The sequence below is a fragment of the Epinephelus lanceolatus genome, chromosome 4, assembly GCF_041903045.1.
Source record: "Epinephelus lanceolatus isolate andai-2023 chromosome 4, ASM4190304v1, whole genome shotgun sequence".
In the NCBI taxonomy this organism is placed as follows: domain Eukaryota; kingdom Metazoa; phylum Chordata; class Actinopteri; order Perciformes; family Serranidae; genus Epinephelus; species Epinephelus lanceolatus.
Window position 1 is genome coordinate 3,590,233 of NC_135737.1, and position 27,391 is coordinate 3,617,623.

Below are 27,391 nucleotides of genomic sequence, written 5' to 3' on the forward strand. Positions count from 1 at the left end.
TCTATTTTATTTTATTCTATTTTATTGCACTCTGTTTATGTATTTTAGTATTTATTTTAGTTGCGGCAATGTATGGGTTACGTTTAACATCCATGCTGCTTTTAATCTGTACAGTACTTTGGTCAACCCCAGTTGTTTTAAATGTGCTCTATAAATAAAGTTTGAGTTGAGTTGAGGACTTTAATTTTAAAACAGCACTAATTATGTTTTAAGCACAACCCCAATTCCAAAAATGTCAAAACATGTAAATCCTTTTTGACAGTTCAATTGAATACAGTACAATGACAAGATATTTAAAATTCAAGCTCATAAACTTTATTGTTTTTTTATAAACATACACTCACTTTGTGAAAAACTTTGTGGGCAAACAGTCAAAGAGTTTGAGAACATGCTTCTCAATGCAAGGACTTAAGGGATTTCACCATCTACAATCCATAATATCATCAAAAGATTTAGAGAATCCAGAGAAATCTTTGCACATAAGGGGCAAGGCTGAAAACCAACACTGAATGCCTGTGCCCCTTGACCTCTCAGGCAGCACTGCATAAAAAAACAACAAGACAGGAACACTTTGGAAAGCCATTGTCAGTAAACACAGTTCGTCCCTGCATCTACAAATGCAAGTTGAGACTCTACCATGCAAAGTGAAAGCCGTATATCAACAACATCCAGAAACACTGCCAACTTCTGTCACCCAAACTCATCTGAGATGGAAGGACACAAAGTGGAAAAGTGTGCTGTGGAGTCCACATTTCAAATTACTTTTGTAAATCATGGACGTTGTGTCCTCCAGGCTAAAGAGGAAAAGGACCGTCCAGACTGTTACCAGCTCAAAGTTCAAGGCCAGGATCTGTGATGGTATGGGGGTGGGTTGGTGCCCAAGCCATCATGGGTAACTTGCTCATCTGTTAAGGCACCATGAATGCTGAGAGGTATACAGGTTTTGGAGCTACATATGCTGCCATCCAAACTACGCCTTTTTCAGGGATGTCCCTGCTTATTCCAACAAGTCAATAAGACACATTCTGCTCATGTTCAAACAGCGTGGCTTCCCTAGTAAAACAGTGCAGGTACTAGACTGACCTGCCTGCAGTCCAGGCCTGTCTCCCATTGAACATGTGTGGTACATTGTGATGCACAAAATATCACAACAGAAACCCCAGACTGCTGAGCAAGTGAAGTGGTATATCAAGCAGAATGGGAAAGAATTTATTTCGATCGTGGGTCGTGGTTACACTGCTGTCGTGGTCCTGCTCGTGGTCCTGCTCGATGCTGACTACTACTGCTATTATTATGATTATTATTGTCACATACATATACTGTCATATTTTAATATTTACTTATAACATATATGCTACCAAAATACTACTACTACTGTTATTATTATTATTACTACTAAAATCAATGTTATCGTTGCTATTATTATTAGTGTCTGCCCTGCATCTCTCTCTGTCTCTATCTATTTCTGTTTAATTTTGTCATATGGGTTACTGTAAATTTATTATGTTGATGTTCTGTACACATGACATCTATTGTATGTCTGTCTGTCTTGGAAGAGGGATCCCTTCTCAGTTGCTCTTCCTGAGATTTCTACCTTTTTTTCCCGGCTAAAGGTTTTTAGGGGAGAGTTTTTCCTTATCCGCTTTGAGGGTCCAAGGAGGGATGGAGGGATGTTGTATGCTGTAAAGCCCTCTGAGGCAAATCGTGATTTGTCATATTGGGCTTTATGAATAAAATTGAATTGAACTGAATTGAATTGAATTTCACTTTAAGAACTTCCACAATTAGTGTCCTCAGTTCCCAAATACTTACTGAGTTTTGTTATGAGGAGAGGTGATGTACCGAAAATCTGTACTCAAGTAAAAGTACAATTACTACCATAAAAAATTACTCAAGTAGAAGTAAAATTACTATTTGAGAAACCTACTCAAGTAAAAGTAAAAAGTACCTCGTTAATAATTTACTCAAGTACAAGTTACTTTCCGTTTGAATATTTTTTAGGGTGTGCGGACCAGTGCAAAACTAATGAAAAAATAGCACTTGTTGATAAAACTTTTTTTAATGAAGCAGGTACCAATCTTCCACTCTCCATCTCCTTCACTCTACCCCTCTTTTCCTCACCTAACCTCTTCTTTCTCCATTTCCCTATCTGTAATTTGAGTGGATGACCTTGCTTTAAAAACAGAACTGACATCCCAACTTCTTTGTCTTTTCTACGTCTTTTTTTCTGTGAACAAAATTAATAAAATCCAATAAAATAAATAAGAAACCATTCAATATATGGTACTTCAATATGCTTGCTGAGATTCGACGATGAGTTTTTGAAAGCAAGGATCTCCTGGTTTTTTGGCAGGCACAGGACGCACTTCATCGAGTAACTGTGCTTTTTTATGGATTTTGGCGCAAAAAATGTGGCCAGGGATGGGTGATGGCAGCTCCCGCTTGCTCTTCGTTTCGACCTGTCTCCGACAGGATCTTCGCGATCAGGGTCAGGTCAGGAGTGGAGGACTGGTGCTTGCTTGTTCAGCGGGCTCAGAACATGGCACTTTAGTAGAGTTGGAATAATATTCGAATTTATTATTATTATTTATTTATTTATTTATTTATTTTTTTACAAAAAACCCCCACAAAAAATAAGATGCTTATTATGCTTATTAATATGAACATGACACTCCAATGAAAACATCCGTTCTGACCTCACTGAAGTGCCAGGTATGACCAACTTCTACCTCGCTATCAGCAATGTTTGGATACTTCAGTGCACCTGTAGTTTTCCACTACAAGAGTGGATCCTGGTCGGCTCGTAGTGGTGTCTCATTCTGGTAACGTTTCATCTCTTCTTCAAAAAGGGTAGACAGGGAGGAAGCAGGTGCAACACTCACCCTGTATGTCTTCCCAAACAGGTCACACATCCCGGACAGCGCAGTGGGTGGTGTTGGCGCAGCGGGCTCCTCTGTCGGCACCTCTCCTTCCTGCTGTGCGTCCCTCTCTGGCCCGGCTTGTGCGCGAGCCATCTCCGCCCGAACGGGATTCGCCGTGATATACATTATCAATAGTTTTAATTAATTATTAATGATATTCGAATTATCAAATTTAGGTTCGAACTTATAAAAAATATATATATTCGAATATATTTGGAACTTCAATTTTTTTTTTGACAGCCCTAGAGCAGACTAGTTGTAACGAAGGTAAATGGCAAATGTAGTGAAGTAAAACGTAGATTACCAGCTCAAAAATATACTTGAGTAAGAGTAGAAGTACAGTTTTAAAAAAGGAACTTAAAAAGTACTCATTCCTCAAAAAAACTACTTTTTTACTCACGTGCATTACTTGTAACGCGTTACTACCCACCCCTGGATGTCACACAGTGGTAAACCTGCCCCTGTCCCAACTTTATCATAATGTGTTGTACATGTCGTTGTATAATGTTGTTGTACTGTATTTAATTGAATGTAGGTCAAAAAGGATTTGCAAATCATTGCATTCTTTTTTTATTCATGTTTTACACAGCGTCCCAACTTTTTTGGATTTGGGGTTATATTTAAAACATAATTAGTACTGTTTTAAAATCTACAAGTCCTGGGTAATTTGAGACCATTTCATCGAATAAAGACTGCATTCGTTCTTTCTTCATGACTAGTTTTGTTTACATTTTTTTATTGATTGATTTAAATTATATATTGATGATTTACAACTCTTAATGTTTTCACCTGACCCATCTACCCCAAAAGAAAGACAAACTAAACATACCCAGATGTTCTTTAAGCTAATACTTAAGCATTTTGAAAATATACCTGTTTGCTATATTCCTGAGAGTGAAACAAGAAAATCACTCATATATCTAAGTGCAGAGCTGGAGTCAGGACAGCTTAGCCAAGCTAAGCCAAAAGTCGAAACAGGGTAAAACAGTAAGTCTGGTTCTGCTCAAAGTTAAAATATATATCAACCAACCTTCTAAAGCTCACTGAGATCATTGAGCTCTAAAGCTTAATTACTATATGTTTTTTAGTTTGTTCAACCCATACATTAATTAAAGGTAAAAGCACCAAAATCTAAACTTGTGCTCAACAGCTGTATCTGGCATCCTGCACTGTAGCTGGAGACTGCAAAGAAGAGCAGCAGATGTGTACATAGTTGTCTGTCAAGAAATGGCTGCATTTCACATATCCTTTTATATTTCTGTTCATCTGCAGGTTAAAATAACAAGCTACTTTACATTTTGTTAATTAGATTGGATAAGCTTTAGAGTTTTTGGTAAGTAACTATGGACAGAGCGAGGCTAGCTGTTTCCCCCTGCATCTAGTCTTTATACTAAGTTAAGTTAGACTCTAGCTTTATACATAGAGATATGATAGTGGTATTAATGTTCTCATCTCGCTTTCAGGGACAAAGCATATAAGTGCGTATTTCAAGATGTGGCTTTATAAGTAGAGAAAACTAATATGATTTGAGAGAAATGTGCGTATTTAAAGGGAAATTTAGGTTTATTTCAACCTGTCTCCTATCGTCCTAAATTTGTTTCAAGTGACTAGTGACATAAAAATAATAGTTAGCATGTTAGCCGTTAGCCTAGATACAGCCAGGGCGCATAGTGGCGTCAGACCTGTTAAAACGTAAGTGAACGGGCAATCTTCAAGTGCAAAGTTAGTCCACTAAACAAGCTTTTTTTCCACAAAGACCGCCTCATATCGTTAGGATAAATGTCAGAGAACATGTAGAAAACGACACGTAAACGTGTTTTCTTACCTTACCGGTGTGCTGCCATGTTTATTTACCCCTTTAGCGCTGCTTTCCATAGCACAGCCGAAATATCGCGAGAACAAGCAGCGATCTCATAGCATGCCTGAACAAGCAGCAACAGCTGGAAGGCAGAATCGGACAGTAGCCTGAAAAGTTCATTCATTTATTTTATGAAAGATTTATAGAATAATGGCTGACTTTTTGCCAGACTTCCACTTTGTGGAGGAGGAATTTGATTTTGCAGAGTTTGATGGCCGCCCTTATTTATTTGAGCCAGAATACACTGACGAAGAGCTTCGTGAAACTGAAGAACGGAGGAGGAGAGAGAGAGAGGCGCAACAGGTAGAGGATGAGAGAGGAGGAATGGCTGCTGCAAGGCTGCGTAGCTCTGGAGATTGGTGGTGTACCTGTGAATGCTGTGCCCCAGTGCCCACAGAAGAGGAATGCCTCTGTTGCAAGGAATGGGACCGGTTGCAGCCTTATTTTCAAGGTCTGGATGTGACCGAGGACGAGACACCTCCACTTGGAGTAATGTTAGTATCCAGCTGGGCTTTATCTAGAGCTGGCGAGATATATTTCGGCTGCGCTTTGGAAAGCAGAGCTAGAGGGATAAAAAAATATGGCAGGACACTGGTAAGGTAAGACAACACGTTTACATGTTGTTTTCTATATGTTCTCTGACATTTATCCTAACAATATGAGGCGGTCTTTGTGGAAAAAAAGCTTGTTTAGTGGACTAACTTTGCACTTGAAGGTTGCCCGTTCACTTACGTTTTAACAGGTCTGACGCCACTATGCGCCCTGGCTGTATCTAGGCTAACGGCTAACATGCTAACTATTATTTTTATGTCACTAGTCACTTGAAACAAATTTAGGACGATAGGAGACAGGTTGAAATAAACTGAAATTTCCCTTTAAGTAACAAAGGGCTGATGTATAAAAACATTGTTGTTCAGTAAAAGGGGCACATTTATGGAACACTTGTAATGTGGAGTTTATAATTAATACTTTGTGAATAAAATACATGTTTAAAAATAATTAAATGACCAGATAAAATAGACATAGAATTTTGTCATTAGGGAGGACTGGGTGTAATAAGCGTAGCTCCAGCCTACACCCTTTCAGTCTGTAAAAAAGAATATTTTCCTGTTGTGTTTGGATTAATTGTTTTGTTTGGAAGATTGTGTAATTCTTTGCAGATGAAAATATATTTCAGTTTCAGTTCCAGTCTTGACAACCTGGTGGTTAGATCAGAAAAGCCACATACAGTCAGGAGGTGATCATGTAGCATGGATTGTGCATCATGTTCACAACTATGCTTTGGCATATGTTTGACATATGAGAACAGTAAAGCTACTCAGTCTCAGAGATAATCTGTCCACAGGAATCAAACGGCTGCTCTAAAGCCATGCGTTTGAAAAAAACAGATGTGATCCAGACCTTTGAAAGACAATACATGCAGTATTCACAGTGTGTTTATCTTAACAGCATTTGCAATGTTTGTCAGATATAAAACAAGACAACAGAGTGTTAGGAGAATATTTTTGCCAGCTTCTTTCAGTTTGACAGAAGAAATGATCTGAGATTCCTAATTAGGAGGCACTCCCCTTCTGCTGGCAAAGGCTCTCAGGGACCAGATGGTGCTTCCTTTTTCCTTTGTCTTTTCTCTACATTATTATTTGTCTGTGTTGTGCCCCTTCAGGCTCCTACGTTAACCATGGAGGGTGGTAGGCTGAAGCGTTCCTTGCAGCTGGTGCCTGGCAGAGACTTTGAGACGGTGCCAGAGCCGGTGTGGCGGGCACTCTACCACTGGTACGGTGCCAACCTCAGCCTGCCGCGACCAGTGAGTGAATACAGCCTGTATTGGCAACCTGTGGTTAAAAGTGTTAAAATGTCTATCATAACTGATCAGTGATTATTGAAATATTATTAATTATCTATGAAACTATCAATTTGGAACTCTGATTAATAATTGAAATAATAACTAACCATATAAAGAATAAAGATTAAAGGTACGGTCTGGAGGATTTTCTAGTTGCTGTTTGTAAACACACATTCAAATTCGGCCCCTCCTATCAGGCTCGACTCTCCCGGGTGTACAGAGCCCAGAGGTACGGAAGAAGGCTTCACAGAAGAGGTTCAGGCAAGGCTCACGCTGGTGCACGCTCGGACATGCTCGGACACGCTCGGGCACGGCACCTGTGCTCTCTCATTGGCTGGGGAAATCTCAACCCAGAAGCGGTCCGAGCTCACAAAAACATCAAAATACAGTTAAAGGGCAGGAGCTCTGCAAACAGAGTCACCACCACACGAGTAGAAGCCCATAGGTGATGATTAAGCAGGATTTCATTTGTATATGTCTATATTTTGTTTTGTTTGAAAATCCTCCAGATCCTACCTTTAAAGGATTTTTGAGTTCTTGACGAAGCAGAGGATGGCACATGTAAAAAAAAAAAAAAAAAAACTGCAACCTGCAACTATGTGTTATGTTTGAAGTGTGTATGTATGCATAAGAATATATGCATATGTGGAGGTGCAGGGTTAGTAAAGTTGCATGCAAGACCCTGGGTCTGTGTGAAGCAATAGTATACAAGCATCTACTTAGCTTTGGCTAAGCCAATCACCCAATGTCCTGACTACACAAAAATCACAATAACAATAACAATACACACTCACACTCACAATAACACTCACTAATTAACAAATAATTACACGCTATACATACATCAGGGTCAGTAACCTTGGGCATGCGTGCCACCCTTTGGCATGCTGTAGCTAACTAATGGCACACTAGCAATAAGTAAGCAAGAATTTTTTTTAAATGTTGAAGTGCAGGGTTTTGCCACACATTTATCTATTTGTGGCAGCCCATCAAGATAACATCTGCTGTCATGTGTTGATTTTCTAGTTTTGGAGCTGGGTCATTCATTAGGAGCACAGCAGGGATGTATATAGTCCACAGAAAAACAGAATCATCGCAACTTAAGCATTTCACTGGATAGGAGTGTGGATGAGAATGACATGCCACGTTTGGTGGTCATAGCATTTTAGGATTGAGTGATGGACATTATATTACAGGGTTCAACGCTAAGGTTTTTTTTTCACTTGCCCAGTCGGGCAAGTTGGTCAGCGATCTACTTGCCCGAAGACAGTTTTTACTTGCCCTATAAAAATTGTTTAAGCGGCTATCAAATAACAAAGACTGCAGTTATTTTTATGTTATGTAATCTTTATTCACACTGTATTTATTAATTAAAACAACATATGTCATGTATTGTAGCTTAATTCCTACACAAAAAATCAGGGCTTAAAGTGAAAAATTTTCCTGAGCCTGAAGCCTGAAACCTGAAACCGGGGGGGGCGGTCAATCTTTGTCAATTGCGCTACGTCTGTAATTTTGCGCCCCACTTGAGCCATGCCCACCTCTATTTATTTTTCACCCTTCTTTCCAGTTCTGCTGTATTAACACCGGGTTTAATATATTTTGCTTCCATCTCTCTGCCCTGCTCTACTCTACTTCAACGCTACTTAGCTCCCTCTCTACTCTACCAGTAGACTACTACATCCACCTGTTGCACAAAACACACACAGCAGTGTTTCCCCTAGGATGGAGTTGCAGCAGCGGAGGTGAAGCACATGCATGAAAAATCATTTTCACATGCGTGAAACTTTTTTGTATGCTTGCAAAGCACAGCCTGCTGGGATGATTCTATGTATCTACTGGCACCAGAAGGGCTGTTTAGGACTAAGGCCATACAGTACATGTGTGCACAGTAATGAGCAGGTAAAATGTCTCTCTAGCTTACATATGAGGTGTCTCAAGATTTAGGACCATACAATTTTATTGAATATAATAAAAGTAAAAAGTCACTTGACATGCTGCTGTTTTGTGCTATGATCTATTTAAGTGCTGGAAGTTGTTATTTACATGACAACGCCTGAACGCAACACAAGCTCAACACCAAGAGTGCCATGCTGCGCTGCTGTGCGAGCAGCGTGTTTGTCTGTGAGTAGTCTCTATATACAGACTCTACATTCATGTAAAGTCTGTAGGCAAACCCCGGAGATCTTGCCTCCGGAAGAAGAGTGGAAGAGCCCTGGTTTCCGGTGCTAGGCTGTTTGTAGTCCATGTGATATTGATCAATCACGTTTGAGCTGGCTGCAGTTGTTGCCAGGTTAAACACTCCGTGCGGTGAACTAACAAGGCGGAACATAATTGGCGTCACTGCAAACTCTGAATCCATCGCATTGGTTCAGCATATGTACTTATATATATAAATGAAAGTCGGAAACGGAAATTCGCCTCCTCAAACCGGAATGCCAAAAAATTGGGGGTCTGCCCCCAGAGGCTGTATCGCCGTCTGCCAGAAGTCAGACGCTGAATACAGCCGATGGGTTCCGAGAATGGTCTGTGCGTAACACCACTCCGTTGATGGTTATTTACACAGTGTCCATAACAATAACTTTGTCAGCTGACAAACTGCACCGGGCTCGGGGTCAGGTTTGGTCAGGAAAATGCAGCCCGAACCGCTCTAGCGTGCTCACCTGTGTGTGTGGCGGATCTCTGCCGTGCGCGATACAGAGAGCAGAGGAGAATTGTTAACGCGTGACCATGTAGAGACAGAAATGACACAAAGATATAACACCATAAATAGTATATTGTTATGTTATTATATGAAGCGTCTGTCGCGCAAAATAATATGACTTTAGTTTATGAAGAGGTAAGACAGAGCCCTCTCTCTCTAACCAGTCAGTGGGGGCTGTGGGCAGGATATTGTTACACAGCGTGTGCCCGTGACTTCAGGCAGAGAGACCGCTGCAACAGAGCCGAAGGAGCACGTTTTAAAATACATTTATTTGATCAATTAGTTATTAACTTTTACTATTTTTAGCAACTTGCCCATTCGGGCAAGTAAGTTGTTAGTTTACATGCCCGAGAGTTTTACTTGCCCCGTGCAATCGTTATTGTTGAGCCCTGTATTAATAGGCACACTGATAACAAGAAATTTAAAAATGACAGTTCATATTAAAAAGGTTGTAGACCCCTGACATACATTGACTGTAGAAACAACATGGCGGACTCCATGGAAGAGGATCAGCGCTGTATGTAGATATGAACAGCTCATGTAAGGTGACAAAAAAAGCATTGGTAGTTTCAAGTAATTATACACCAATGAAAAACACAATTATTAACATTATAATCAGTTTCTGCTGTTATATTCCCCTAAATCCTTCAAACTGGACCTTTAAGAGAAGAAGTCTTATGTATAACTGTTGCATAATCGCAAAACGAGGCCTGAAAGAGGCATAAGCCACTTCCCACGCAAAAGTTGTGGTCTATAAAAAAAAAATACACTTGACAGGAGAATGAGCACACCTGTAGGAAAACTCTGACCCACGTGTACAAACATGAGATACACTCGACGAAGCTGACACACATTTGGTCACCGTCGACAACCCACATGTGCACGATCACCATTTTAGGCTTTTGTCCTCATGTACACTTTTAGTATGGATCCTACGCACAGTTTAATAAATGAGACCCCAGAGCTGTCAGACTTGGAAAAAGTCAGAGTTAAAGGGTTTTTACAACTGAGGTCTTATTTCTGAAGAATGTTCCAACAAAATCCTAACGGCAAGAATCACAAGTGGACAGGCAATAAGACACGGTGTAACAGAAACTAGCAGTTAATCAAGATTATCTAAATGACTTAATTTCAAAGTACAACTGAAAGTGAGAGCAATAGTAGCCTTTATCATTCATTTCATAATAGGTCGAAGTTGATCCAAAAAGTCGCTCTGTAAATTGAGAAGAAGGAAGGCATACTTAATCAGTCCCTCTGAGTGCAATTATATATTTTCACTCAGTTATTTTACACACACGGAGGCCTGAAAGACACACATGGACAAACAGGTCCTTTACATATTTATCAATGGATGGATAGATGTCAGAGTGAAGGGGCTCAAGCTGTTGGGGGTTTGGTTCATCTCCAGCGACCAGTTCCAGCTACTGAGCTTGTCAGTGGACGAGCTACTACCTCCCCGTTGTGACACAGATTACCTTTGCCATTATTTATCTGGTTTATCTTGACCAAGTGAACTCAGCTGAGCTACAGTAGTAAAAGTGAACACATAAACAAACTCCAGTCATAGATTTCTAGACTGATCAATGTACTTCATGCATGAAAGGTAAAAAACTTTCCCTTCCACCCCTGCAGGTTATCCTGGAAAGCAAGACAGACCAAGCAGAGCTGGAGCTCTTCCCCTGCTACCTCCTCTTCCTACGCCAGCAGCCAGCCACGCGCTCCCCCCAGTCCAACATCTGGGTCAATATGGGTATGACCAGCCTGCGAATGTTCCCACCATATTTCCCCCCACCAAGAGGTAATGTAAGCCTGCAGCAAGACCAGAGCAAGCCGTCGACAAATGCTTCTGTGAGCTACCTGCATCCCCCCCTTATAATCCTCCTAGAGTGGACTGATCCAGCCCTGACATTTCTCTGGAGTGGGCAATGGAATAAACCAATGGCCCATGAAGGGGAAGTTGCATAATTCAAGCCGTTAATATTCATAGACCTTGCCATTAGAGTAGTAGTCTTTATGACACTTGTTCTAGTGCTCTACATTCATTTGCATTATAAGTATTCTGAATCATAACAAACAAGACAAATTATTTTTTTTGATTGTTGAAAGAAAATATATTTGAAACAGTCTGGGACATGATAATAATGTCAGGCATATTAGTACTTACTCGTTTGACTTTTTAAATGCCTGAAAACTGACCAAATTTGAATTTGTCTCTGTCTAATTCAACTGTATTTCTCCACTCAGTACTTTACAATTTGTCAAAAAAAAGACAACACACAAAAAAGGAATTCAAAGGGGGAAAAAATCAGTGATTTTGAGAATAGCAAATGAAATGAAAATGAAAGTCCACTTGCCATCACAGCAGGCGGAAATATCATACATCTGGGTAAATATATGATCAGCAGCCTCTTTTACAGTGCATATTGGTGTAAATCACCAGTTTTATCACGATACTATATTATATTGATTCTTTGGACAACAATACGATATTTGCTGATATTACAAAGTCCGCCACGATATGACTTTGATTCATTGCGATTTAGGGGCCTGCAATCCATATGAAACGATATTGTATGCCCATTTAACACAATCGGTCATAGAGGAAGCTGTCACCCCTTTCTTTTTTGCTTTTGGCCATAAAAGATAAAAACAACACATGAATGATGTTAGTAATTGTAACAGCTTAAGTGCAGTAAAGTTTACTTTAAACTGACTCCATTAACACAGGTAAAACAGCACATGCAATAAGTTAACTTTCAGGGCTTTCTCTCAAAAGACCTTTCTGGAAGAAATATTTTCATTTTAACCCAAACCATGATCTTTTTCATGAAACCTAAGGACTATCTGACATAAAGCCTTGAAGGCAAACTTCTCCCAACAGCCATAAAAGAAGGATTAACAAAAACATAATTAAACAAAAGTATCAAATTCAGCTCAGTCATAACTGTCGAGGTTCTTGAGCAAAACAATTGTTTTTTTGCAAGTGACCCATTATTAGCTTAAGCATGTTTACATTGCATAAATTAGCCTAGCAGCTAGCAGACTTTTTTCCTCCTTCTCATAGTTTAACAAATTACTAGTCACGTTATTATTTTTCTTACTCACTGTTGATTTAAGTCACTGCATCTCCCAGCAGAAAACTACAGTTGAATTTCAGCCTGCATGCACGTTCTTTCAGCCGAACATCATTGAAACAGTGAAGCTAATGTTGCTGTAGTGAGAAGTTTGCAGGATTAGATGCCAGACTAGGCAGGTTTGGCATCGTCACATTGTGTTTTGTCTCTTTTTAAATCATAATAATAATAGTAATAGTAATAATAATAATAATAATAATAATAGTGTATAAACAAAGTACTGTACGTCTCAATAGATAACAGTCAAACAAACGACCAAAAATAACTAAACATGCATTGTGCATTTGAAATGTGTATTCATACTAATCATGCTAATCAGGACAAAAAGGAAAACAAATTTAACAAAAAACAAAGAGAGAGATACTCTAATTGAGTATTTATTCGTCTCTAGTTTTAGAAAGATCATGATATCACTGAGCCACTGAGTGCTGGAGGGAGCTTTTGTAGACTGCCAATGGAGAAGAAGATGGTGTCTTGCCAGTAAGGAAGTATAAGCTAGGATTTCTAATTGTTGGGCGGTGTATCAATTATGGTCCTCAGGAAACCCAAAAATGGCAATATGGTGAGAGACATTAATAGTTATTGAAAGAATTTTTGACATGGTATGGAAGTAGTTCTGCCAAAATCAGGATAATAATGGACAAGAAAAAAACATATGGGATAGATTACAGGGTGTAGCACTACGTTTGTTGCAGCTGTCTGTGATATTAGGGTAAATTTGAGACAATTGAGCTTTGGAAAAATGGTTCCATAAAAGTACCTTAAACTGTAACAGTGTGAGACGAGCTTAAATTGAGCTTGTGTGGATTTCATTAAGAGCAGCATTCCACCGGTATCGTCCAAGTTCAGCCCAAGTTCACGCTCACAAGCGACCTTCACATTAGAAGCAGGTGTACTGCCATAGTAAAGGAGAATGCCATAAATCTTTGAAAGTAGTGACTTTTGAAGGGGATCAAAACAGAGAAACTGATCCCACAGTTGATTCGGAGGTAAAGAGGGAAAGGAAGGAAACAAAGATTTAACGCAATGTCTAATTTGAAAATAATGGAAGAGATGAGAAGGTGGCAGGTGAAACTTGATAAGTCTGCAAAGCCATGAAAAATACCATCCCTGTACAGGTCTTTTAAAACTTTCAAGCATTTATCATGCCATGCAGAGAAGGTGGAGTCTGTAAATGTGGGTTGGAATAAATGATTCCTCAGCAAAGGAGCAAGGGAAGATGCTGAGGTAAGTCTGAAGTGCTGCCAGAATTGGTACCAGATTTTGAGAGTGGAAATTATAACTTGGTTGTTTGTAAAGCCAGAGGGTTTGGATGTAATAGAAGAGGTAATCAGAGCTGTAATAGAAGAGGTAATCAGAGCTGTATGTGAAGATGAAACCCAAGACTGTGCCTCTAACTTAGACCACGACAGATCTGTTTATTTAAACCAGAACAAAATTTTGTGGATGTGTGCTGCCCAAAAATATAGTTGGAAATTTGGGAAAGATAAGCCACCATAAAAGTTGCATCTTTGGAGATTTGTGAACTTTGGGGGATTTTCGAGCCCATAAAAAGCAAGAAATAGTTTAATCAGTAGCTTTTAGGTAGTTTTAAGCTAATAGATTGACAAAGGTTCTATTGCTAATGCAAACAATAGAGGGGATAAGGGACATCCCTGTCGGGTGCCATGAGATAAGTGAAAAAAGTGGATTGAATACCATTGGTGGAAATACTCACTTGTGGAGAAGTAAAAAGATGATGTATCCATGTAAGAAATACCTTTCCAAAATTTGTGTAGTACGGGGGGTTGGATCAAACAAACAAAAGACAGAATTAATTGTAGCAGAGTCTATATGTAAATTGCCTGAGAAATCTTTTATCTGTGAGGCTGCCTGGCGGTGTAATTGGTGAGCCAGGAGTTGGCTTGCCTTATTGCCGTCTCATAATATGTGGAGCGTCACCGTAAAAGAAGGTGCTCAGCATCAGTGGTTGCGATAAGATCAAATTCAGTCTGCAAATCAACACCATGTTTAAAGGGATAGTGCACCCAAAAATGAAAATTCAGCCATTATCTACTCACCCATATGCCAAGGGAGGCTCAAACGTCCAAAAAAAACCACATAACTGAAACCACAAAATATCTCCATACTGCTTGTCCGTAGTCATCCAAGTGTCCTGAAGCCTCGACAGGAAAAGTTGTTTGGAAAAACGTCATTTGAACTCTCTGCCTCTCTGTACACTGCGCTCATGTGTGTGCGCTTGCATGAGACCGTGAGACAGGGGCACCGCCTTCATGTGTGTTCATGTGTTTTTGCTGGTCTTGCGCGCAAGCGTGCACACGTGAGTTCAGTGTACAGAGAGGCAGTTAGAGCTACAGGCTACAATGAGGCTAAAAACAGAGTTCAAATGACGTTTTTCCAAACAACTTTTTATGTCGGAGCTTCAGGACACTTGGATCACTACAGATGAGCAGTATGGAGATATTTTGTGGTTTCAATTATGTGTTTTTGGACGTTTTAATCTGGGGTACCGTCAGCCTGCATTAGGTGGAGTTGTGCTGCTACCCACTCTTCCCTGGGATCTCCGCAAGGGATGTGAGGACTCTAAAACTTCACCTGAGCCTCCCTCGGCATATGGGTGAGTAGATAATGGCTGAATTTTCATTTTTGGGTGCACTATCCCTTTAAGTAAACTGGGAGAAGGGCAATTAGCTATTTCTTGATCTAACTCACTAATATTAATAGAAAGTTTCTGCAGTTTGAAAGTATGGGTTTTATTCAAATGTGCAGAGTAGGAAGTAATTTGACCCCGAAGGTATACTTTTAATGATTCCCGCAGTAATGAGCAGGAGAAAGGTTCCGTCTCATTCTGATTAGTAGTGATAAAGTCATCAATTGAGGCTGCAGTAAACTTACTGAATTTATCATTTGAGAGAAGAAAAGTGGTGAATATACATGATGCTGAGTACCAGGGTTGTGGAGAAAATTGAATATCCAAAGAAAGGGTGACGAAGTAAAAAACGATGTCTGGAGTTGGGCCAGATGACTCCGGACCTCGCCCCAACGCCTTTGTTCAAAACTCGTCTTCTTCCCTCAAATGTAACTTAGAATCAAGAAGACAGCACTCAAGGAGTCACTGGAGACACTCAGGATCAGGTGCAATTGAGTTTAATGTGTTAACAGGCAACAACACATATAACTCATGAGTCAGGCTCCGGAACCAGACTGAAGACTCACTGTCTGCGCTCTTCCTTTTATGCTCGTGGATAGGGTTGGGATCTGGATCCATTTTTTTTTTTAGAACCGGGTCCAAAGTTCCGGTTCCGGAACCGGTTCCATCACATTTGGAGTAACGGTTCCTGCAAACGTATTGTAAAAAAAAACAAAAACAAAAAAAAAAAAAAACGTCACGTGCGTTTCCATTCGAGTGCGCCACGGGCCGCATATTTCTGTCCGAACCCAACCGAGCCCGACATTATTTAATTACTAAAGCACTGAGTTTGTGTCACACAGTTGTTATGGTTACAGGCTATTTAACAGGCCAGGCGTGCGCCGTGGGTGCTCAGCAGAGAGGGAGACCTCCGTGTTTGAGACAGGAGCAGGCAGCGGGAGGTCAGATGCTTCCAGCGAGGGGAGAGGGAGAAATATAACAAAATAAGATAAAACAGGAAAAACCTGTCTCCCTCTTTTATTTAATTTTCAGCGTTTAATCAAGGCGGAGGCAGGTGGCGGGAGGTCCGATGCTTCCAGCGCGGGGGGCCAATGTATGTGTATGTTCTGTTCAGGTGTTGTCACGTAAATAACAGTGCCCAAGCATAAATGCATATAAGTATTTTTTTATTATATTGCTGTGGTTAATTTGAGGTAATAGTGTTACTGTAGAAATCAGAGAATCACTTTTTGTTGTTATATATTCTCAGGGAGATGATACAAGCTCTAAATATGAAATACACACCACACACAAATGTGTATTTTCATCTAATTGTACTGTGCAGCAGTTAGAATAAAGTTTTTGTATTTGTATGATTGCATTTGTGTTTATTATATACTTGTTTAAGTATAGCAAGTATAATGAATATAATGTAGGAATCGGTAAGGAATCAGACCATTAAGAAGGAATCGGTAAGGAATCGGAATTGTTAAAATCCTAACGAGTCCCAACCCTACTCGTGGAAATTCTAATGAGCCTCCACCTCTTTTTCTTAATCCTTCCCCCATGAGTCAGAATATAATGGTGTAATGCCCAGGCAGGCATGTTTGGATATGACCTCATAATGGTGTAATGCCCAGGCATGTCTGGATATGACTTCATAATGGTGTAATGTTCTGGGCAAGTCTGAACATGCACAGTCATGGTCTAACTTATCCTCCCAATATGTTCGGGCCTAATCCTACTCTTTTTTTTTTTTTTTTTTTTGAAAAAAAAAATTCAATCACAGTATACCTAATAATGTTACCAGATCAGGGGTGACATATATTCAATACAGAGGTGACATATATTCAATACACGACTAGATATGTGGATGAGTGCATTGATATGTATAAATCACAGTATGTGGATAAGTTTGACACAACATATTCCCCCCTTTGGGACTGACAAGTCCCATCAGCACCCGGATAATACAAGCAGAATGACAAACGTGATACAGTTACACATGCTATAATCCTGTCATGGCATATTAAAGGTGAGACATTAGCAGTGGTGATGCCCTTTTATAGTATCTGATTACAAAAGATTATAAAGTATGATCCCTTGGCTACATTTCAATGTATAAGGTGAATTACAGTTGGCTACATTTCATTCCAGTGCATGTGTATGTTAAATCACATTTGATTCCAATATAAAGTAAAATGCAGTGAGGAAATCAGCATAGCATGCGGTGGGTGATGTCACTTGTGCAGTCATTGTCCCTGGGGACAGTAGGCAGAGGTACCAGTCACCCGCAGAGGGCGATATGAGGCAACCTGGTCCTGCAACACCTCAATCTTCTGCTGCAGCTCATGATATGTCTTAACCTGTCACTGCAGGTCAAGGTTGGCCTGCGTAAGGGAGCTGACTTGAGCACGCAGAGTGTTCAGCTCTTGACGCTCATGACGACATTGCTCTTCCTGGTCTTTGCGCCTTGCCTTTTAGGTAAGCTTATAGCTACGGGCTCTCAGCAGGCGCGCCTTTTTCCGCAGGTCGGGGGAGAAGCTACGCACCAGACAGCGGGACGCAATAGAGCCGATCTCTCAGGTTGTCCACAGCCTTCTGCTCCTCCCTTGTGGTCGGTTTTTCAGTTGGTATGAAGTGGAGGAAGTTTTCCACCGCTGCAGGCTCTATGTTAAACTCCCGCTGTAGCTGTGCTCTCACCGTGGAAGGCAATGGCTTCTTCTCCGGTTCAATTCTAGGTGGACCAGGCATGGATAAGGGCTCATCAGCTGATGGACTAGTTGGCATAATTGCCTCGGGATGAAATCCGTTCAGGGGATGGATTAAGTGGTATGGATGCACCGATCCACATTTTTTCACTTCCGATCCGATCCCGATACCTGAATTTGGATATCTGCCGATACCGATACTATTCCGATACCAGGGCTCTGTTTGCTTTAATATTATTATTATCATTATTGTTGATTTTATATGAGGCTGTAATAAACTCCTCTCTACAGGCAAGTATGATATGTACGTATGTATGCATGTATGTCCCAAAAGGCAACTTGAGGTAAGTATAAGGTCAGAAAGGCAGGAAATCCTGTTCACAGGAAAAATCCCATCCTGAAAACAAATATGCAACTGTAAGGGTTTCAAATTGTCAATATTTATTAAATTCCAAGACAGTGTTAAACTACTAGTGCAATATACACTATCAAAAAACAAAAAGTACTTGTCATATTAATCTGAACAGCACAGATACAAATCAAGTAGACACTACTATGTAGTAGTGTTGTCACGGTACCAAAATTGGGACCCACTGTACGATACCAGTGAAAGTATGGTTCTGAGTAGTATCACGATAATGAGGCACACCTGCCTCATTATCATTATCACGATAATGAGGCAGGTGTGCCTTTTGTCATTTATAAAAAAAAAATGAATCACTTTTCTATAATACATCAATGATATTTCAGTGGAATAAATTACTTATTGACTTATTCATACTTCAAAAACGGCATCAATAAGTGATTAACATAGGGGGGATCAAAATAAAATAAATAATTAAAATAAAAATCAACCAGCCACCCTCCTCCCCTGACGGTCCCTTCAAAAGTAACGAACGGTCCCTAAAGTGCGGTGAGGTTTGTGAACCGTTCCCTGTCACACAAAGAGAAATGTGAACGGCTCGTTTCTCCTCTGCCACGCCACATACTTGTGTGCCACCACAGTTCGGCTGTTCGGGTACTTTTGGGCAGTCGTGACGCCAAGAAGAGGACATTATTGGACCTGGAGTCTGACTTCAGAGCTGTCACCGGTAAGCCGTTCTTGCCCCGCGCAGCACTATGATCCTCCGCCGTATTTGACAGGAATACATTCCTGTCTGTGTCTGTGACCCCCGTTCAACCCACAACCGGCAGGATTTGCCTTTAGTTTCTGCTGCTGGTTGAAATCTGTACTGGCACAGCGTGCTGAATGATTTATTTTGTGCGCACAAAACTATTTTTAGTCGCAAATGCGAGTAAAATGCTTGCACCGTAGAGCTCTGTGGAAAACAAATCACTGTAGCATATATAAACAAATCGAACCTACAAGTAAAAAGAAATTAATAATAACTTTCACTGCTTAAAGATACTCAATAGCTCAGTTCATACCTGAAATGTCACTGGATACAAACCACTGCAGCGGCATATCGAGTGCCAGGTGGACAGCGTGCGCCATTATTGGATGCCACATGGACACTCAAGCTCTTGCGATTGGACTTTGATCTTATCCCACAGTAGTGGTACCTGAGGTACGTAGTACTACAGTACTCCAACATTATGGTATCATATGTACTGTCATGTTTTAGTACCTCGGTCAGTGCAACACTACTATGTAGCAATCATCATATCATTCCAGCAGACAACGTGAAAGCACAGACGTGGCTCGTGGATCGGAAATTTCCGATCCATGAATTACGTTGGTATCGGAACCCGATACCGATACTGGATCGGATCGGCCCCATCCCTATTAAGTGGCAGCCAATCCCACTCGGAGTTCTCAGTTCCTGAGGGGTCACCTTGCAGCAAGTCCAGTTGTGAGGAGGCTGGCCCTGCCTGGGATGTGGCCTGCACCGTGTTCTGAGACGAGGTCGGCGCCATGCTGTTTGGGCGCATCCACTGGAGGTTTCCTTCTTGGCTTGGGCCTGGTCGGGCTGGCCTACAAGAGTTGAGGGTGTTAGGAGTTGGGTTGAGGGCTCCTTGTTCTGGTGCTGTATCGAATGTTGCGGGTCTCCACCCTTGTGTAGTCATTCCTGGGTATGGGGCTCTGATCATAGGCGGGTTTCCCTGCTGCTCTGGGCGCTGTCGATCCCCGGTGGGGTTGAAGTTAATCTGGTCCCGAAGCAGGGTCAGTGGTGGCTGCGCTGGTGGGGGTGTGTAGATCATTTGTGGGGGTGTTGGGGTGTAGTGATACCAGTGGGCTTCCATCCGGGCACCTCCTGGGAGTACATACAGGGGTCTAATAGGTGACACAGGTTGTTGTTCGGTGTAGACCGGATGATACTGCACAGCCAGGCGCCCTTGTTGATAGAACGGCCCCGGGGTCAGGTGGTATGGGTTATGGGCCCCCCAGTTGTCAGCCATATTTTGCACTTATCTAGATGTTACAAAAGACACTTTTAATTCAATTACTCGAGCAAAGCTTACACGCTGGGTAGTTGTTAACTTGGTATGGAAACAGCAAGGGTTTCTTCTATTCTTCTATAAGCTACACAGCAAATTGTTCTGTTTCTGTCCTCAGGGCTCTCTTAATCATAAGTTGTACTAGGGGAAGGATACAGCAAGTAATCACAAGGAATGTCAGCACAACCAACCCAAGCAGTATCCCCAATGTTTGCAAAATCTTTGTTGGAGATAGACTCTGCAACCAGTCCAGCAAGGACGTGGTTTTGGTGTTCCAATTAGAATGTTGTACATGTTGGTCTCTTAACATACGTATGCTCTCTAAGGCCTTGTTAGGTTGCCATCTTCACCCGTGTTCATGGGAACGGCAGTACAGCACTCTTCCCCAAATAAATCACAGACACCCTGGCCCTCAGCTAGCATTGAAACCTGAGGTTGTTCTTATTTTCTTCTATTAATGCTGAGTAATAGTTTGCTTTGGCATTGCGGAGGCCCCTCTTATACGTTTTGAGACTTTGTTCCCAGACTAAACAAGATTCTTCCAGTTTTGTTAATCACCAATTCCTTTCAAATTTTCGCGATATTTGTTTTAATTTTCGGGTTTGAGAGTTGTACCAAGGAGCTAACTTTCTTTGCTTCGTTAACTCAAGGTGCTACAGAGTCATTGTTCGCAGCGAGCCTGCAGTGCTATCAACGAGATGATCAATTCGGGAGTTTAAAGTCGGTACGGGAAACCTCTGTTACAGAAGGACATGGTATTAAATTTAACGTTGATGGAATCTTTACCTTAAATTTTGTGACAGCACTATCTGATAAACATCAAGTATACATGACTTCAACGCAACATCACTCACTGCCGTCACAACGGCCATGCCCCCTTTTAGGTGAAAGTTTTGTGACCTCCGATTGGGGTAACCGGGTGTCATTGCCACCAACGTGAATAACAATCTTATTAAATCTACGTTTAGCCTTAGCCAGCAGTTTTAAATTTGACTCGATGTCGCCCGCTCTGGCCCCAGGGATACAGTATCTCACATAAGTGAGTACACCCCTCCCATTTTTGGAAATGTTTCATTATATCTTTTCATGGGACAACACTATAGAAATGACTCTTTGCTATAACTTAAAGTAGTCAGTGTACAGCTTGTATAGTAGTATAGATTTACCTTCCTCTGAAAATTACTCAAAACACAGCCATCAACATCTAAACAGCTGGCAACACAAGTGAGTACACCCCACAGTGAACATGTCCAAATTGTGCCTAAAGTGTCAGTATTTTGACAATCTGAAAATAACTTAGTGCCTGAAAATAATTACTTAAATCATTTTGAAAAAGTTGCTCATTAAGAGACTTAAATTTTAAAATTACATTAACATTCATTAAGAGACAAAATCCTTTTCTTGGTTTATAATGTGAAGAATTATAAAAGACATTGACGGTGACAACGTGTTGTTGAATGTTTGCATCGAAAGTTTGTATAGCCCACTTAGTGTGATGATGTGAGTGACTGAGAAACTTATTCAGATGGAAACACTCACCCATTCAGAGGGAATGAAAAAGTAATGAAATTTGTTAGTTTAAAATACGAAGAATTGTAAAATGTCACTTCCATGAAGCTGCTCAGACCTCAGCGGTAAGGCAGTAAAAGGATACAATATAATGCTATAAGCATGTGATAAACAGAGGAGCCGAGGAGTCATTTTCAGACTATGTGAAACAGCTGAATGAGCGGGGCTTTGTGAAGTATGGCTTCCATGAATCTGTTTAAACAGACAGCAACAGATCAATGAGGTGAAGCTGTAGCCTTATGTTATTTATATGATTTACACCATGGCATGTCATTTCTGTACATGTTTGCGTGTTTACAATTCTCCTCTGCTCTCTGTATCGCGCACGGCAGAGTCGTGTTGGCAACCATGCGCTGCTCCACACTGACGCGCCTCTGCTACTGTACAGTCGCAGATGTGTTGCAGCATGACACGATCCATCAGACACTTGAACGCGCTCAAATGGTCATCGATATTATGCCGTGCATGTGCTTTTGGGCCAGCTACTTCAGTCAAGATGTACTGTGACTGCGCTCTCAGAGAGATGTTAGAGTTTTATTGTGACAAAGTTACAAGCATTTGAAAATGGCAGGAGGGTGAAAATGACCTCTTGGCGGTTCTAGTGTTAATAAATAGTAATAGACATTTTATCACAAATTCCTCTTGCATCAGATCTTGTGAAAATCGCTCCCATGAATCTGTTTAGACAGACAGCGACAGATCAATGAGGTGAAGCTGTGCTGCGTGCGGCAGGCAGTGCGTTGTACAGTCCCAGCGTCAAAATAATAATAAAAAAAGAACAGATCTATGTAACCATTTCTAATATTCACAAGCTGTTTTTATCTAACGAAAGATTCTGCTTCAGTCCATATTTGTTGGCGTGTAGTCTTTGAAAAACAACATTTTTGCTGAGGTTAGAAAAAATCCTCTTGTCTTTCGCACATACTGTAAACAGAGTGGGGTGTGTAACAGCAATCTAACAGCACCATAAATTACATTTATATAGCCATAATAATGGTATTATATATATATATATATATATATATATATATATATATATATATATATGTATATATATTTCCACTCCCATGTTGTTGATATATGGCTTTGACTTTGCATGGCAGGGTTTTCCCTGCATAGAAAATATTTTTGGTGGCCGCCAAAGCCGTTTTAGCCCTCCGCCAATGGAAAATCCCCTCCGCCAAAGAGGGGTGTGGGAGCGGGGAAGGGAGGGAAAAAAATAAATAAATTCAAAAAGGAGTCTTAAAGGGATAGTTCGACATTTTGGCAAATTTGCCTATTGCCGTAATCCCTATAGTCATATGAGTAGGTACATTACCTCTAATTATCAGTGCCTGTTGTTCTGAGATTGGTGGGACAGAGCTGCCTGCTGCTCGGTGCACAAAATGGAGGTGAACGGTACAGGTCCCTCTCTCCCTCAAAACTAATCAAATACACCATCAAATGACTCCAAAACGCTCTTGTGGACAACTTGTAGCTTACACATTCACCACACTATGAAATAATTATGTAATATTACGAGACAGCGTTGTTTTGAAGCCAAATGCACAGCCGGAACTACATTCCAGACATACAGTGCTTGCTGGGCGGAATGATTTTAAACAGCGTATGTTTAGTTCAGTTACTCCCGTCATCAAAACAACAAGTTTGTTGAGAAGAAGCCAGAATATACAGATGAAGAGTTACAGGTTTTGGAAGAAGAGAAAGCAAGAAGAGAGGCTGAGGCTGCCGAGCAACCAGGGGCTGAGGGGAGACCCAGAGCCGGCATGGATTGGTGGTGTAAATGTGGGGCTTATTGGCCACTTTATTAGGTACACCTGTGCAATCTAATACAATCTGAAACAACAGCTCTGCCACATATTCTACATTTACAAAGCTTTTACATTTTCAGTTTTTGTTGACATTGTCAGAAAGGTGATTATTTTACTTTATTATTGAGGTTGTAGTGGGTGTTGCTGGTGTGCTGGAGTGCAATATATTGAAAAGTGTTCCTAATATATTGTCCCCCTCAATTAGACAAAATTAGGAGGCCGCCCCAGTACACCATCACCATTCACTATGACCTCAATAATAAACAAAGTAGAATCATCACAAATCTCATGGTATAGCCATTCTACTGGATTGCATTAGATTACACAGGTGTACCTAACAAAGTGGCCAGTGACTGTATGTTACATATATATGTTGATGGTGGGATGGGACGAGAGTACGCCTCAAAATAATCACCGGAACACGGGGAGAACATACTAACTCCACACTCATTAATCACCACAACTCCTGAGGGAACAACAACATAAAATGTTCCCTAGCAGTCTGTTTATTCCCAACAATGAGAAGTAATGCCAGTCACTTCATTATATGCTCTGGGCAAGCGCTTATCCATAACATATCCACAACAACATTTGCATTTTAGCCTTATTTACCATGCTTCAGTTGTAAGCTAATGTTACTCAACATGGAGGTAACGTTACAGCAGAGAGATTGCTGAGCAAAATACACAACGATCACTTACCACGTCTGCTCGTTTTGTGATGCTGACAGATGGTATGATGGTATCTTTCAAGAAAAGTGTTTGAACCATTCCTGAGCTTCTGCACTCAATCCTTTCACTGTAGTCCTCTGGTAAAAAATGGTTGGAACAAACAAACATTTTCCAGACCATTTCCACAGGCATGTTGTCCAGCACAAATAGCCATTGTTTCATCCTGTCTATATTTTTGGTATGTACTACGTGAAACTTCACTCTGCTCCGTGTCTTCGGCTTGTTACCGCAACCTTTTACAATACATGTGTAAACCATAATTTACAACAACACTCTGTAAACTTTTCTCAAACTTTCTGGTGCGTCCAGCTGACGATACCACAAATGCAAGGCTGCAAGCAATAACTACGGCACTGTCTCAGGTGTGCACTGTGTCACTCCGCCCAGTGGTTTTCTCAAGAAAGTAGTTCTGAGTATTTGCTTCATGTGTTGTAATGTTACTTAATTATACATTGTTATTTCATAGCGTGGGGAATGCGCAAGCCATGGGTTTTCCACTAGAGCGTTTTGGAGTCATTTGATGGTGTATTTGATTAGTTTTGAGGGAGAGAGGGCGCTGTACCGTTCACCTCCATTTTGTGCGCTGAGCAGCGGGCAGCTCTGTCCCACTGATCTCAGAACAGCAGGAACTGACAATTAAAGGTAATGTACCTACTCATATGACTATAGGGATTATGGCAATAGGTGAATTTGCCAAAATGTTGAACTATCCCTTTAACTTGCATTTGTAGCTGCAGTGATGAACTGTGTTTACTGACAGTCATTTTCCAAAGTGTTCCTGAGCCCAAGTAGTGATATCCTTTATACAAAGTTGTTGGATTTTGATGCAGTGATGCATGAGAAGTCAAAAGGTCACAGGTATTCGGGGTTGGTTTTCAGCTTTGCCCCTTCGTGCAAAGATTTCTCTGGATTTCTTAATCTTTTGATGAAATTATGGATTGTAGATGGTGAAATCCCTTTTCACAACTTGAAAATTTATTTTTTTCCTAACTTGTGGACAACTGAGCCTTTAGAGGATGCCCTTTTCTTACCTAATTATGATACTTTAATCTGTTACCAGTTCACCTGTTTTCCCATGGTCATGTTACAAACTAGTGTTTTTTGAGCATTCTACAGCTTTCCCAGTCTTCTGCTGCCCCGTCCCTACTTCTTTGGAAGGCTGGAAAGGTTGATGATTGTAAGCTGCACCATGTCAGTCACTTAAACTTCAGTTCATTCAGGTCCAGTGTACTCACAGTGGAAAGCATATATAGAGACCAAATCACTCACACAATAATAGAAGCTGGATTTCACTCCAGTGTTTACCCCTTTGCATGATGTCTAAATCTATTTGTATATAGTGCCTGTCTGCAGAAAGAAAGCAAATGACAAAGCATAAAATAGACATTTACACAGTTGCTCTTGGTTAATCAGGCTTGGGATGGCATCAGCACTCAGCATGAGAGCGCTGGTGCAAATCAAGTTAACATATCAGATTTCAAGCCAAAACGAGACCCAAGACCCAAGTGGCACTTTGGCTACAGTCATGACTCATAATATGTCTAAGCAGCTTGTCATTGCTGGACATTAAGACCCTCTATCAGGCATGTTGCTAAATATCTAAAATTGATCTAGTAATGCGTTGTATTCTGCATAATGTCTCCCTGACAGCCTGAGGCAGTAGTAGAGCACTCAAACAAGTGTAGAGGATGGTTCATTTAGTGGTAGAATTAAATAGCAAAGCTGTGTCGATAGAACAAAATGAAATCAGATATTAAAATCACCAGTTTTAATAACTATTTTGAAGCCGTGATCAGTTTATAAAACTTTTAAATGTGTATACTTATACTTGAATAGACAGCACTAATATTAATGGGTTTGTGTTTGATTTAATCCAATCTGATTCTACTAAATCCACTAAGTTGATTGACCAATCAAGTCTGCGCTGATTGACAAGAAAGCCCTTTCTTGCTGCTTCCTTACAACTAATCCTCAGTCACCAGAATGCTGTTGTTGTAGTTGATCAGTTGTTTGCATCTGTGAGCTTGTGCATAGCCAGTAACACACAAGGACTTTTAAATCACAGTTGTAGTCCTTTCAGTTAAGAAAAAGTAAAATGAACACACACCAAATATGTGCACCAATTGTGTGTTTGGGTCGGTTTGTGAATGTTCCTGTCCTATTTGTGCAACTTAGCAGGTAATGTGCCATCCCCCAATGCTCCTCTTAAGAGAGTGTTGGCCTACACCGGCTGCTTCAGCCGCATGGCCACCATCAAGGACATCCACCTCTACCTGTCCCAGAGACTCCGCATCAAAGGGGAGGACATGAGACTCTGGCTCTACAACAGTGAGGTGGGCCACAAGGCTGTCACAAGAGCTGCCATTTCTTTTATACATTTGGCTTGTATGAAATATTATTGGTCAGCCAGTACAGCTGTATGAAACTAGGGCTGCATGATTCTTGCTAAAATGTGAATCACAATTTTTCTCTCTAAGAATTGAGATCTTGATTCTCTCACACGATTCTTTTTTTCCCCCCAACAAAAACATTTATTGCACTCATAGATGCTCAAGTCAAAGAACACGTCTGAGATGTTTGCTGTCTAGACAGGGCTTTAAAACAAGACATATCAAAGTGCTGAACTTCAACTTAAAAGTCTCCTGTAACAAAAAAAAACTCAAGTCTCTTGTGGTCTCTTGGGAACATCAAAGTGATGAACTTAAATGCTGCTAAATATAAAAAATAGAATGTAAAGTAGCAGCTTCAGAATAAATAACACACACACACACATTGACCATTAGATGTTACACTGGTCTTAAGTTAAGCAGCTGTAAAGATAGCTTGTCAGCTTCAGCTTGACTTGTTTGGGGTTGACGTGTGTCTATCTTTGGTTTTAGGTGGATTACAATAATAAATTATGATTTTATTGCATTTAAAGTAACATAATGCAAGGTTGTTAACTCTAGTAACGTCAACTGTGTTGGTGGCATTTCTCTCTCCTTCCTCTGCATTGGTGAAGCACACAGCAGTAAAGGCTCTTGCATTGAGTAGGACATCAG

The 27,391-nt window shown here is 40.7% G+C and overlaps 1 protein-coding gene across 9 annotated transcripts in view; it reads left to right on the forward strand.

The window, feature by feature from the left end:
* usp32 (ubiquitin specific peptidase 32) overlaps window positions 1–27,391 on the forward strand; it is a 232,654-nt gene that overhangs the window by 139,612 nt on the left and 65,651 nt on the right. For 4 of the 9 annotated variants that reach the window (XR_013490932.1, XR_013490934.1, XR_013490933.1 and 1 more), the window contains exons 15-17: window positions 6,443–6,583; window positions 10,959–11,124; window positions 26,526–26,683. Coding sequence is in view for 3 of the 9 variants with exons in the window: in XM_033630986.2 (XP_033486877.1) it covers window positions 6,443–6,583; window positions 10,959–11,124; window positions 26,526–26,683 (465 nt within the window). In the remaining 6 variants the exon portion in view is untranslated. The remainder of the gene's footprint in view (window positions 1–6,442; window positions 6,584–10,958; window positions 11,125–26,525; window positions 26,684–27,391) is intronic. The other 5 variants (XR_013490935.1, XM_078166858.1, XM_078166859.1 and 2 more) reach the window with 2 other exon arrangements.